Genomic DNA, 15,484 nt, shown 5'->3' on the forward strand with positions numbered 1-15,484 from the left:
CATCAGGTGAAGTTTCATTTAAGAATTGATTTGAGTGGGTCATTGATTTGTGTGTGTGTGTGTGTGTGTGTGTGTGTGTGTGTGTGGAAAGGGGGGGGGGGGGTTTACATTCATTTTCATTCCACACAAGCTCTTATTAATTAAGGACCATTATGTTAACATCATTATAGTCCTTTTAAATAAGTTTGATGGTGGTTACTGCTGTGCGCACCCACATGAATATTCAGGGGTTCGTCAGAACTCAGGGTCTGCACAGTGTCAGTAGGCTGGCTGGCTACTGCATCTATGGGATCTAAAATAATAATTTGGTGTAATTAGAAACATACAAAAAATAATTTTAAGGGGCTCCACAGTTAATCAGTCATAGTGTGTAATAAAGAAAGTGGGGCACCATAAAGTAAATGAATTATCTGAGTTCAAAATTTCAGTGGAACTAGATTCCATTTTGTAATTACCATATTTTGTTTGATATTGGAAATAATTTGTTTTTTGGTGCCGGAGTATTTTTCCCCCTCTTTTTATATTATGCCCTTGTTGCTGAATGTAATATTTGTTTAGTGGTCAAGTTTTGAGTGCACCAGTTTGCACAGTAATGCTTAACTTCCAGTTAGCATTGTCACATGTACTTTGAAAAAATGTGAATTGCAGGTGAATGTCAGAATGCTGCAGTATATAGAAAATACATTTCAAAACCTGTGATCAGCTTCTTATATTTTGCTAAGTTTTGTTGACCATTGAATTTTATCTGTCCGTGTGGACCAGTTTCAGGGTTTGTATGACCCGGGACAACCTTATATGACTTGGGACAACCGGGAGATCTGGGAAAAACCCAGGAATTTTTTCATCCGGGAGAAAACTGGGAAAAACCTGGGAATTTTTTAGAATTCCGGGAATTTTTCATTCTTTTAGTTTTCAGTTACATTTTTGCAATGTTGACTGGTAAGAACCGATGCTCTAAAAACAAAGAAAATCCCTGTATCTCGCTACCGTAGAATATTATTGCAGCAATAAAACATGAATGAGAGAAAAAATAAAACTTAAGTTGCAAAGGAAATGCGCATCTACAACAAAACACAGAACACATACAAGCGTCTGCCAACAGCAAAACGTATCAAAGGCTTTAGAAAGATTATGCAATGCTTTGTAACAACAAATTGCCTCCGATGAGCATGATATCACAGCTGTTTACCTTAGATTTATTTGAGCAGTTGCGAACATGCTCTTGTGCATGCACTGTTGAGTCGTGTATGAGTAGTACCTTCTCCCGCTTTTGGGTACAGAAGTGGGACTGTTAGCTGTACGAGCAGAAGCAGCGAACAGCCAGATGCTACCCGGAAAAACTTTACTAGCTGCTGAAGCTGCCAAATGCACCCATGCGCAAAAGGCCTGGATCTAGGGGGCAGAAGGGGGGGGGGGGTTGATAGTGGTACTTCCTGAATTATATTTTGTCGAGTTATAAGAAATGACTGTGCCAAAACAGTCTCGTTAATTTGATGTATGTTACAATGTGTGCAATATTGGAAAGGCCTACTTTGTTTTATCTAGCAGACAGTGACAAAATAGACGTAATCAGATTGAGAAACCACAACAGTCGTGGGTACTATTTATATTAACAGCTTTTCAGTATTAGATAAACATTTGACGAACTTTGATGAGGTAATAGATTCTTTCGCAGAAAGAAAAGCACACCATGTACAGTTGTAGCAAGATAGAGAGAAAAAATAGCTAGGCTCTAAGGACTGAAGAAATGTATACTGTCTTGTGTGTTTCTTGCCTTTACTGTTTTTATGTATCCTATATTTAATTTTATGTGACACAAAACAGCAAGTTATTAGCTAGTAGGCAATAAAAGTGCAAATTTTCTGAAGAGTTATTGTTCTCCCGGTTACAAATCATGCCATTCAGAATTTATTGCGAGTTTTTTTTAAAGAGGGGTAGGATGTCAAACCCGTCCTGAATATAGTTTGATGGCATCCATTACAAAATATACACGTCTGAATTCCACAGAGCGAAATTCATTGATGTGCAAAAGAATAATGCTGTGTGAAGGGGGATGGCGCTGCACTTTGGCACACCTAAGACAAAATAACATGTCTTACATGTCCTCGTACATACCGTATTTACTCGAATCTAAGCCGCACTTTTTTTCCAGTTTTTGTAATGCAAAAAACTGCCTGCGGCTTAGAATCGAGTGCAAAGTAAGCGGAAGTTCTGTAAAATGTTGGTAGGTGCCGCCACAATTAACTTCTGCCGTTGAATATATGTAGCGCTACACAGGCATGCTTTGCAGGCACAAAGATAAATACTGGCGCCAAAACCTCTGCGTCAGTAAATAAATTAAGGTGGAAGACGAGTTTTTTTCCCTGCTCCGAGTTTCCACCACTGCATTTTCATACATTATCCAACGAAGTAAATACAAATTCCGTATTGCTCATCTACGAATATAGCAGCCTTTCAATGTACTACGAAAATCCGACTGGCAAGACTGTTTGGGATGTTTGTCAATATGGCCAACTCTACGTTCTCAATTTTTTCCTACCTGTGAGAAGAGATGGTTGTTAATAGGAACTTTTATGAACTGTGAATCACATGCAGTATTCTCTTCACCATAAGAATAATACAAATATAAACATTTTGTCATGTATTGTTTCGTGTTTTGCTGGTATCTCATTTAAATCCTGTCTGCCTAATAAACTACGAAACTAGAGTGAGACAACAGCAAACGCGGAAGAATATACATATCATGTCATGCTTATATTCGTATTATTCTTATGCCTAATAGTGATACAGTCAGAAATGAAGCAAGGCAATTGACTAAATTTTTAAATCTAAGATGACTCTAATTTCTGTGCAGAATGTTATGTACTAAAGAGGCGTCTGCAAAGATTTTCAAACGGAGAAAAATTTTTGCCAAACTCTCGTTCAGAACTTCTATCATACGCAATATATTATTTGGTTCTTGTTGATCATTATCAAATAAAGCAGCAGTGTAAGTAACAACAAATAGCAGTCTCTTGCCATTGTTTCGCTAGTGAGACGATTCCTCTTTTTTTTTTTTAAATTGGAAGTGGTGGTGGCGTGCACAAAAGCAAGCCATGCTGCGAGCGGCAACAGGTCGTAAACACTCATTATCAGAATGCGACAAACAATGCATGACACAGTACAGTAATGCATTTTCAGCTTAGAGTGACGTAAACACCTATAAGAAAGGGAACGGCACTTATCAGATCAAAGAAAAATATGCAATAATCGATTCAAACCAGACGAAGCACCTGAAAAAGGAAGGGTACCCGTATAAATACGGATGGAGCGCCTGACGCATAGCAATGGCTACCTGGTAAAGCTTAACTACTAAGCTTACGACCCGAACCAAACTACTGTAGCTGTATCGTCATTCATTCGACCTAAATTGTATCTCATATTACAATGGACCAACTTTGTTTAGATTTGGAGGTGTGGCCTAAAACTTTTCTCTCCCCTTGAATTTCGAGTCTCAAATTTCAGGTGCGGCTTAGATTCGGGAAATTTTTTTTCCCTTGATTTCGAGTCTCATTTTTCAGGTGCGGCTTAGATTCGTGTGCGGCTTAGATTCGAGAAAATACGGTATATGTTTTATGTATCAGACTCTTCAGAAATATGTGTGCTACAAAAAGAACATATTTTTGGAAAGTCCTCTCTCAAACGCTTGCGAGAGGGGTAGGGGTAGGGTAGTATCTAGTATTGCCCCAGTTTGGAAATATCGTAAATCCGTGCAGAGCAATCTGAGCTGTAGTGGGGAGGTGGGTCGTCCCCACCTGACCCGTGTTTATGGCTAGCAATTTTGCTGTTTCCTCTTCGTTTGCTGCTCTTGCGTCAAATAAAAACAGAATGGATTTATGTGGCCGGTAACTATCAAGTGAATTAAAATACATTCACATAATTTCGGAAGGCTAAAATGTATTATTAGCATTAATCACCTTGCAGGACAATGAAGTTTTTTGTCCGTTTGCTACAGATATTTGGCTTTTATTAATCTTTTCTGCTGAGGTAGGCAATTTATTTGAAAGGAAGTGTTTAATTCAACACTATTGGCTAGTTTCAACTGTTCGCAGCATTTCAAGTGCACGTTTTCAGTTTCTAGTACGTATGGTGTTATGCCATAATAAAGAACCAAACATGAGGAAATTTACATCCCGAAAAGCACACTGAAAAGCCTACTTCATTGTTGAGGCCTACTTCATTGGGAATCTGGACACATGAATGTGCATTTAAGCCAGATTGTGCATTTTAGTTTGGTTTACAAAATTCTGATGCTTTTGGAGTAGCCTCTGATGTCTTATTTCTTTTATGACTTAAAATAAGATCTTTCAGTGTTTTACATGTACGAACATACGGGCTTCTCACGTCATTGTAGCTGCGCAAGTCCAGTGATGCCTATCTGGCTCTCTGACAACAGCTGGAACAAACCTGTTTCTAACAGGCCGCAGGAAAATATTGCGAATGGTGAGAAGTGTTACTTTCAGAGTCAATTTCCTTTTACGCAATATGAACTATTTGCGAGAATGTATGATGAATTTCTTAAATCAGGGTGTTTGACTCTCATTTAAAAATCAACTCTTTGATGACAAGCCAGTTAGAAGATTTTTGAGCCCAGAAGATCAGACATTTATTTCGTTATTAAAAATTTTACTGGCGCATTTGTGTATGTAACACGCACAAAAAAGATCAACATTATATGTGAAAGCTTAGCTTCTCTTGCACCTTATTAATCTTTGAGACAAATATTATACGTGAAAACTTTGCTGTTCTTGTAGCAACACTATGTATATTAATTTAAACCATAACTTTTCCTATTTGTGTGTTCGCGCTACTTGACAGTAATGTTGCTGTTGGCTGACTGCATCACGTGTCCTATGCTCTGAATATCAACTGTCATCGGCTGGCGAGATCACGTGAGATGAGCTATGACTGGCTTACAAAGGAGCATCACAGTTTCGATTTCGATGCTTCAGAAAGCAACATGCGGTGTTTAGTGGCATACTAATTTAAATAATATGAAAATATGCAGCGTACATGTTACTGCATATCAAAGATCTTTCCAAAACGTGTTTTTTCCTGTGAGTTTTGTTTTCTGAAGTACTGGGAAATTCTACACCACTGTATAAAACCATAACCATTCAAAGGATTGGTAGGTTTTACAGTTCCGACAGAAAGTATATTGTCACATAACATGGAAAACGTGTATTTTCACCCGGGAGAAAGTGTATCTTTAACTGGGAAATCCGGGAATTTTTTTTCCTTGTCCACGTATACACCCTGAGTGTATTCACTTGCATGTACCGGATTCCTGTTAACAAAGTAGGCAGGCATGGGAAAATCAACTTACAATAAACGTGTGTAAACTTTTGTAGCAGGTCAGGTTACTTTGAATTGTATCGCAAGGTCTTTGCTTTTTCCTAATGTAAGCACCTTCCTGTCACCATTGTTTTTTCTCGACAAGAGCTAAGTTTTACATGTGTTTTACCAAACTAAGAAGGAGAGGTCTCCAGAAGTGGGATCAGTTTTTTGAAACCACCTATACTGTACTGCAAGTTAGGGTCCCAGGTATCACACCCTCACCTGTTCGACCTTATGGACTCTCATTTGCAAGTAATTGTGTTTCACATAAGGGTCTAGAATGTGATGAATTGTAGCACCATATAGCATGGCAGCATAGTACGAGGTGGAATCCAAAATTTTCGGGCCTGTTGCTGCCATCTGGAAAGTAGTAGTAGAAGATCTTTGCACCGCTAGGTGACGAGAGCTGCAGATCTGATGAATCAGTGTGCAGAGTGGCATTCAGCTAGGAGGACGTGTTGCATGTCCTCAGTGATATCTGTAATACTCTGTGTTCGGTGCATGGCGATTTTTCGATGGATCTGAGAACCGAACAGCGCGTGTGTATCAAATTCTGTGTGAATCTTGGGAAATGTGCTACGGAGACCTTTGCAGTGATTCAGCAAGTGTTTGAGAGACAGAGCACGAGCCGTACGCGTGTGTCTGAGTGGCATGCTCGGTTCAGGGCCGGCCGTACAGACGTCGAAGATGATGCTTACTATGGAAGGCCTGTTAGCCAAACTTCAACAATTGGTTTGTGCGGATCAACATCGAACCATTCAAGACCTTGTGGATGAAGTGGGTATTGGTTGTGGGACATGTCAACGAATGTTGACTGATGAATTGGGCATGCATCGTGTTGCCGCAAAATTTGTGTCAAGGATCTTGGCTGCCGATCAGAAGGTGGAGCATGTTGAAGTGTGCACGGACCTTCGTCAGACCTCATCTGATGATCCAACCTTCTTGTCACAGGTTATCACCAGCGACGAGAGCTGGATTTATGGTTGTGACCCAGAGACAAAGCAACAGTCGTCCCAGTGGAAGAGCCCGGACTCTACATGACCCAAAAAAGCAAGACAGGTGAAGAGCAAAGTGAAGAGTATGATCATTGTTTTCTTTGATACCAAGGGAATTGTGCACAAAGAATTCATCTCACTCAACCAAACAGTGAATTCCACATACAACTGTAACGTTTTGCGATGATGGCCCGAACTTTGATGATGTCAAGGGAACTGGCTGCTGTATCATGACAACGCGCCGTGTCATATGTCCTTGCTCACCAGGACCTTTTTGGCAAACAATGTGGTTATACCCCACCCACCGTACTCGCCAGATTTGGCATCTTGCAATTTCATGCTATTCCCAAAACTAAAACTCAAGTTGAAAGGCTGTCGGTTCGACATGCTAGAGCACTCTAGAAGCATCACTGGCGGTGATAAACACCATCAAAGATCAGGACTTCTAGAAAACGTTTGACCAGTGTCATAAGCACTGGGACCAGTGTGTACACGCGGATGGGAACTACTTCGAGGCTGATGGTGATCATTAAATGTTTGTGTGACGAATGCCGTCCAAAAAAATGTACATCAAATAACGAAAAATACATTTTTGACACTGTTACACAATCAGTAGAAATGATGGTTTCATCTCTTGTTTTTAACCGATATATTGGAATTTTCAAATGTTTAGGTATTATGATAAAAATAATTAAATTCACATGCAGATAGATTAAAAATAGAAAAACATAATAAAAACTGAGAGCAAATCAGAAATTGAATATTATAATTAAAATGATATAACAAAAGTTTAGAAATTTAAAAAAAGTTACATATAAGCCAATTAATTGAATAAAGTTAATGATCAAAGTCATGTCGATGAAGATTTCAAAATATAAGGTTTCAAACTGCCTTACAAGATTTGAACTTACAACCTTTCACATGTGAGAAACACACTTTTAACCGTTACCATTTTCTAAAATACACCTATTTTTAAGGTTCTTAAACTGTCACCTGAAATTCAAAATTTTTTTTTCACCATTACTTGCAAATGAGGGGCTCACTAGGGTGAGTGGCTGCACAGTGTGAAACTGTGGACCCTTACCTACTTCACAGTATACACGGTTTCAAAAACTCCATCCCACTGCGGAGAACTACCCTTGTAAGTAGTTGTATTCTGTTCTGTATGTGGCATAATTAATTTGGATGATGCATTAGCCAGTTCATTTTCAACTGGTCATCCACCACTCTAATTTTAATGCTTATTGGTGCTTTAATTGAATATTATTTTTGTGCCCATCAGTCAGATATATAAGAAACAGCATGTGGACTCCACGTAGATAATGAATGAAATGCACTAATTATTTAGTTTTACAAGCTATTTTACATCCAACAGTTTTTTGTATCCTGCCTGGAAGGCGGCGTGTGGGTAGTAGCCGCAGGAAAAGGTAAAACATATCGGTACTGCAAATTCAGTTAAAGCACCTTACTACAAAATTATGAGGCAGAATATGAAGTATTTTGTGCAGTCAAATCACTCAGAAGAACTCACCACTATCTTAGGTTTCTGAACTATTAGTTCTGTCCTCGGTAGGAGAGCAGATTAGGTTGGTGAAGATTGAAAGGAAAGGGCAAATCATGGATCTAAGTGACTTGCCAGCTCCTTTTTAACCTTCCCTGTACCTGCTCCTCTCCTCCTACCTAAGGAAGAAATTAAGCCTCGATTGGGCATGCTGTTTTTCGTAACACAAGTGGGCCCCTGGCGTATTTCGTATACATGTCAAGAATGTGTCTTTATGTTACAAAGGTAATCATGTATGAGCAAAATCACAGTTTAATCTCAATTTAATTAAACAGTGGTTAAACAAACATACATAACAAGAGCTAAAGCACTAGATAATTAAGTAATAATAAAATAAACTTTCATTATATCAATCTTTTGCTTACCCCACACTAATGCCCCACTTGAAGCATTAAACAGCGCATTTGCAGTAGATCTAGCCATCTGCATATTCGAGTACTCATTATCTCATAGACAACTGCCTCGTTGTGGGATTGTGCTGCTAGCTTGTAATCTGGGTCATTTTTGTGCACTGACCGTAAATTTTTTTTCACTTATCTAGCTGTTTATTTTATATTGCTGACGCTCACTTACTTTCAATCTCTTTCCTGTATTGTTGTTTAGGGAGTGCTTTCAAAAAAGGATGGCAGCTCATCAGCTGAGTGTACCTGTGGTATGAGATAAAATACATCCTCTGCACTCTAGCCATCTCTTCCAAGATTTGTGTTTATGGGTATCCATTGTGAAATACATTTTTAGACTTCATAGCTACTTATACACCAGAAAAAGACTTCCAAGTGCCAGGATATTTTAGTAAAAGTCCAGTGTGTGAGTCTACTTGGGATTTTATTGTTTGTAATCTTCAAAATTTTGAGCTTTAAAAGCTATCTTTATGTATATATGTAATGTTGTTCATTATAGGATGTTGTTTACTAATAAAAAATATTATTTTTTGGAACATAATTTATAAAAAATCAATATGTTAAGGGGTTAATGTAATATGGGAAAGAGATCTATCCATATAATTGTTGCGGACAATAATTTTCAAACTACCCATTGATTAAGCTTATCAAGAGCTTACTGCTGGTTCTAACGGAAGATACAGTGATGGCGTACGGTCTAAGAGTTGTGTACAGTGTGACTGAGGGGATAATGGTTGGTGTAGTAATACTGTAACAGCAGTAGTAAATTGAGCAGGGGCATGGTGTGTGGTGGAGGAATCGAACAATATAGAGAATAATTACAGTATGATAAGTGAATAGCAGAAGTTCTGGAATGACTCAAATTGAAAGTTCAAATTTTATTTCACTACTTGTTTGTGTAGTATAATTTTATGTCAATATAGTTCATAGATTTCCTCAGGTTTTATATTGGCTGTGAAAAATAGGACTTTTGTGTTTATGGCTTTACATTTAAGCTCTTTTCCTTTTGAAATTTGGGTGCAATGTGTAACTACAGTGTGATATATTACAGAAATGCATGGGATAGTTATACTTTTAAAGGGCAGCTATTGTTACCAATATTCAGGAAAGTCATTTTTGTTTGGTGATACATGCATCTTTCTGCCAACAGAAATTGAAAAATAAATTTATTAACCGTGTGCCAATTGTGGGAGGTCAGTACCCATTTTATGGTGAAATGGTTGCGTTAGAAGAAGAAGATTCTACCGATGACGATGATGGTAAGTTAAATTAATATTGATGTTGCATTGTGTGTGCATAAATGCTTTATTAGCATCAATGCAGATTTATTTCTTTAAACCATCACAAATTATTTAAAACCTGTGGTACAGGAAATAGGGCAAATATACAACTTTTGGGGGAGGGGGGCATGACATGACTTGTACAGAGGCTGAGAATGAGCTCTGAAATTTAAAATTCACGCAAGGGAACGTAGCCTTCATCATTTGCACTAACAGTAAAAGTTAAATCTGGATTCTGGAAAAACGTGTGACTTGAGTTTATTCTTCTGTATTTACATTTCATACTTGCCTTGTTTTGTATGTATCTCTACTGTTCGCTGTTTTATTTTACATTTCAACTCACACATGATGAAATATGTATTTATGGAATCAGCAAGCTATGCAAATGGATGCACAAATATGTAATTACATTTACCATAGAAAGTTAATCAGTAGATCACTGGATGTATCTTATGGGACAGTGAAGTTTATGAACAATGAATATGCAAGTGTGTGTTATTTCACAGTGGCAAGGTTAGGTAAAGTCATTTTGAAGAATAATTTACATACTACCAGTCATAGGTTTTAGGTTTCCTTGTTTTTTATACTGATACAAGTTGAGTTGTGTCAGTGAGCTAACATTTAAAACAGCTTTTACGTCTGCAGCTCGTGGTCTAGCGGCTAGCGTTGCTGTCTCTTTATCATGTGGTCCTGGGTACGATTCCCGTCAGGGTTGGGAATTTTCTCTGCCAGGGACTGGGTGTTTGTATTGTCCTCATCATTTCATCATCATCATTTGTGAAAGTGGCTAAATTGGACCATGTAAAGATTGGGACTTTGTAAGGGTGCTGATTACCATGCAGTTGAGCGCCCCACAAACCAGACATCATCATCATGTCTTTTATGTTATTTCTTTTGCACCACTTGTCTGTTCAGATGCTAAGGTCCTAGAGCTTTAAAACTTATCTACCTCATTATGCTTTAATTCCATCATAACAATTAACGGTGTGTCTTCTGTGGTCATTGTTTAATGGCCACTACAAAGTATTCTGCATTTTACAAGATTATATTGCTTAGGTCTACATTGTCATTATTCTTGGATTAACAGTTGATTCAGTAACTATAAACTGTTCAAGATAGCACTGCCCAGTGTTGAAAATTATGCCGACTATAAAGAAGTATTTATGTTGTTATAACACAGTTACAAGACCATGTGTTGTACACAGTGAATGAGTAAAATAATTAACAAAAATTAATTTTTGAAAAGTGGCACAGATATTAAGCCATTATCGCCATTTCTTCAGAGTTTCTTATTTAAATATATCATCTCAAACCACTTCGTGAAGACTCCATGATTTTAATTCCTTAGGAACGATGTTCAGGAATGCTTTGTAGATACACACACACACACACACACACACACACACACACAAGCACTTTTGAGGACTCAAAATAATGCCCTCAATTTTTTTCTTTTTAGTTTTGAAAAAGAGAGATTAACCACAAAATAATAATAATAATAATAATAATAATAATAATAATAACTAGCTGTATGCTATAACATAGACATGATGGTATTGGGGTTGAATGCCTCTCAAAAAATAATTTCGTTGTATCTATTTTATGATGATGACTATGACAATAGTAGAGAGAGAGAGAGAGAGAGAGAGAGAGAGAGAGAGTAAATGAACAAATATGGAGTACCTAATCATCATAAGGTGGGGGAGGGGGGATGATCCTATAGCCAAAATGTTATACAGGTACTCAGGTGCCCAGAGAATAGATTCCTAATATTTTTGGGCCCAACAGATGAAAAAAGTACACTGACACTCATTTTTAAAATCAGTAGTTTAACAAAGTTTTCAGATTTTTGTGTGTCATAGCATGCTTCTTCAAACTGTGATTTGATGGCACTGAAAAGAAGTGGACAAGTAGACAGTTAAAAAATTACTTATCAAAAGATTTTAAAACTATTTGCTTATTACTCAAAATTTGATTAACAAACGTACATTATTTAAGAAAATAATATAATAATAGTTAGGAGGAGGCTGAGTGAGTTTAACAACACAGATTTTTGATATTTTGTGTTATATTTCTTATGAACAATCTCATGCTATCGTCTGCTGTTGGCAGTGTGTTTGTTACCTGAAACTTCATTGCGTAGTAAAACTGTGTGCTGTAGAGACTCTTAACCTGGAACATTGCCTTTTTTTAGTCAATACTCTTACCTACTCAGCTAATCAGGCAGCATTCATTACCTATCCTCAGAACTTAACTTCTGCCAATACTTCTTTCCTCTTTTCCCATCCAAAAAACAGCACTCAACCTGTTGCAGAGTGAGAGATTAATTTTGTTTTTTACTTGGTTGTTTGTAGTCAATTGTCATTCACTATGACACCTGCTAGATATCCTCTGATGGCAGATGCAAGTGTCCAGGTGAAATTTCGTGCATGACATTGGACGATGACAGCTAGCAACAATCCCAGGAAATGGAGTATTCGTTATACTGTCAAAACTTCAAGATTAAAGTTGATTATTTTTTAAGGAAACTTCTGAACTATACTATTTTGGTTAAATGTGATGGAAATGTATTAAAAAAAACTTCTTTGTTGCAACCCATATAGGAATTTGCCTTTGAAACCAAAAGTCCAGATATCAGTTTTTTAAATTTCAGATACAGCTTTCCACTAATTCCTGACCTATGTCCTGCTTTGGTAAATCTGTTTTTTGAGAAAGATTCTAGGACCCAGTGTGAAATGATCATCTGTTTTAAAATACTCTGAATTATGTCAAGATACTAGAAGGTCATTGCTATTTGTTTTGCACGAAGGAAAGATTTGGAAACTGATAAGAGTTTTGGTTGTACAAGGAATGTTTTGACACAAATGCAGAAATAGTTCTTTTTGCTTTGATTCACTTAAGATTGTCTCCTTGCACCAGCCGATTTCTCATTAAATTTGTTACATAAATCAGTTACTAACCTATATCATTGTGAAATATCAATAAATTCTCTCTTACTTACCAACTTTGTTTTCAAAAAATGTTATAACTGGGTCAAAAGTGTCACAACTTTTTTTGTGGATACCCTTTAATGTCCAACAAACCTATGTATTTTCATTCCCAATGTTTTTCAATGTACGGGGGCGGTTCAGAAAGTAACCTCGGTCACAGTGCGGTTTGTGGGGGGAGTAGCGACGCCATCTGTGCGTTCACGCACTCAACAGGTCAGTCGGCATCAAGCCGTGGTCGAGTGAACGTCATACCTACGCTAGTTTAGTTTTTGTGGCAGTTTGATATGTGTGCTGCAATAGAAAACCCTGCCAAATGTGAAGTGTGTGCTGTCATAAGGTTTTTTACAGCCAAAGGATATTCTGCAGCAGCTATTCATCGTGAGCTTTGTGCCGTGTACGGACCAAGAGTTATGAGTGAAGGAGTTGTCCGTGAATGGGTACGTTTATTTAAAAGTGGACGAGAAAACGTTCATGATGAAGAGAGGAGTGGTAGACCATCATTGGTGACTGACGAACTCGTTCAGACAGTTGATGCAAAAGTTTGTGAAAATCGACGTTTCTCAATGTCGGAGTTGTCTACTGGTTTTCCACAGATTTCTAAGACTCTCTTGTACGAGATAGTGACAGCAAGATTGGGTTACCGTAAGTTCTGTGCACGATGGGTGCCCAAAATTCTTACCGACCACCACAAAACTCAAAGAATGGCCTCTGCATTAGACTTTCTGTCACGTTATGAGGACGAAGGAGAACCATTGCTAAACAGAATCGTGACCGGTGACGAAACCTGGATTAAGTACGTGAACCCTGAGACAAAAGAACAATCAAAGATGTGGGCACATTCAAATTCGCCTACCAAACCAAGAAAAGCCTCGCAAGATTTTTCTGCCAGAAAACTGATGGCAACGGTGTTTTGGGATGCCAAAGTGGTGTTGTTGGTTGAATTCATGGAACGTGGTACGACCATTAATCAAGACGTGTACTGTGAAACAATAAAAAAGTTATGACGGGCTATACAGAACAAACGCCGTGGTATGCTGACTTCCGGTATCGTTTTTTTGTACGATAACGCCCGTCCTCACTCTGCTCGCAGAACAACGGCCCTTCTTGAGTCCTTCAAGTGGGACGTTATCAACCATCCACCTTACAGCCCAGACCTGGCGCCAAGTGATTATCACCTCTTCATGCATTTGAAGAAATGGCTCGGGTCACAGCGGTTTGATGACGACGAAGAGCTCAAAGATGCGGTCACAGGCTGGCTCCAGGCACAAGCGAGTGATTTTTATGCAGAAGGAATTTCAAAGCTTGTGAAGAGATATGATAAGTGCCTCAATCGCTATGGAGACTATATAGAAAAATAGTGCAAAGATGTAGTTGTAAGATGTATATATTAAAATATTTTTATTTAACTTGGTGTATTTTTTTAAATCAACCGGAGGTTACTTTCTGAACGGCCCTCGAATATCTAAGAGCATTGCATTTGTTCTTGTTACAAAAGAGATAACTTCATCATTTTGAATAGAAACTGAAGCAGTATGGAATGAAATCACAAGTAATTTTTACCATAGTATGAGGAGCTTTCAAAGAAAAGATTGAATTTTGCTTATAACATCTTTATTGCTCATTGTACTACATTTGAATGCTGTCCTCCTCAAAGCAGTCTCCTCTACTGACAATATGTCATTCCCAACATTTCCTCCATTTTTGGAGAACCAGGAACACACTTTTGGAATGGTGTGCAGGTTTCTTGCTGCATTGCCCTGAATTTCCTCTGTGGTTTGAAAGTGGAAAAGTCTGCTGGGTCTAAGTCCAGAGAATATGATGGATTGGGTGCAATGGGAGTTCAATGTTTTGTCAGATAGTTGCAGACAGGGAGCAATGTGTGACTCGGCATATTGTAATGATGCAACACTGATGTCTGGTTTCTCCACAATGTGCACACAGCATCCCGCAAACGCACTGAAATTCGCTAATAGACTTCATTATTTACCACCTGACCAGATGGTACAAATTTCTTATGGACGGTCCCTCTGCATTCAAAAAACAAAACTACCAATCACCACCTTGATCTTTGACAGACTCATAGACTCTCTTTTTGGACAAGGAGACACTTTTCCCACCCAATGCATCTGCATCTTTGTTTCAACATCATAGCCATAAATCAGTGTCTCACTCCTTGTCACTGACATTCTTAAGGAAGTTTTCATGTTGTTTTTAAAGTTTTTTAATTGTCAGTTTGTCATTAATCTGATGAGCAGCTTGTGCACATGCTTATTTCAGCAGCTGTAGTGCAACAGCTAACTGTCTCACCAAAACAAGGCTAATGGCAGTTAGTTTTTTTTTGTCTAAACCTGCTGCAAGGTGAACCTAGTAACAACAGTGTTCTCCCTCTGTCGGTTGACGTACAATTTCCAAAGTTTGGTGTGCTTTTGAACAACTCATGTTTATGTATTTAATCTACATCAATATCTACATAAATACTCCTCAAGTTTCCCTATTATGCATGGATGATGGAGGATACTTTGTATCACTACTAGGCAATCGCTTCTCTGCTCCACTCGCAAACAGGGTAAAACGACTGTCTGTATGTCTCCATACAACTCCTACTTTCTCTTATCTTTATGGTCCTTATGCAAAATGTATGTTGGCAGCAGTAGGATTGTCCTGCACTCAGCTTCGAATGCCAGTTCTCTAAATTTTCTCAATAGTGTTTCATGAAAAGAATGTCATCCTCCCACCAGGAGTTCCAATTTCAATTCACAAAGCGTCATCACGTTACTCGTGTGGCCAAATGCACCAGTAACAAATCTAAATGGTTGCCTCTGAATTGCTCCAATGTCTGCCTTTAATCCAAACTGATAGGCATCCCACACCCTTCAGAGTG

The 15,484-nt window shown here is 38.2% G+C and overlaps 1 protein-coding gene across 1 annotated transcript in view; it reads left to right on the plus strand.

Annotated features, from left to right (window-relative positions):
- The window catches only part of LOC126101404 (uncharacterized), a 104,065-nt gene that overhangs the window by 54,777 nt on the left and 33,804 nt on the right, over positions 1-15,484 (plus strand). The window contains exon 5 of the mRNA XM_049912067.1: positions 9,484-9,592. Within this exon, the coding sequence (XP_049768024.1) occupies positions 9,484-9,592 (109 nt within the window). The remainder of the gene's footprint in view (positions 1-9,483; positions 9,593-15,484) is intronic.

The sequence above is a fragment of the Schistocerca cancellata genome, chromosome 9 (genome assembly GCF_023864275.1).
Source record: "Schistocerca cancellata isolate TAMUIC-IGC-003103 chromosome 9, iqSchCanc2.1, whole genome shotgun sequence".
Lineage (NCBI taxonomy): Eukaryota > Metazoa > Arthropoda > Insecta > Orthoptera > Acrididae > Schistocerca > Schistocerca cancellata.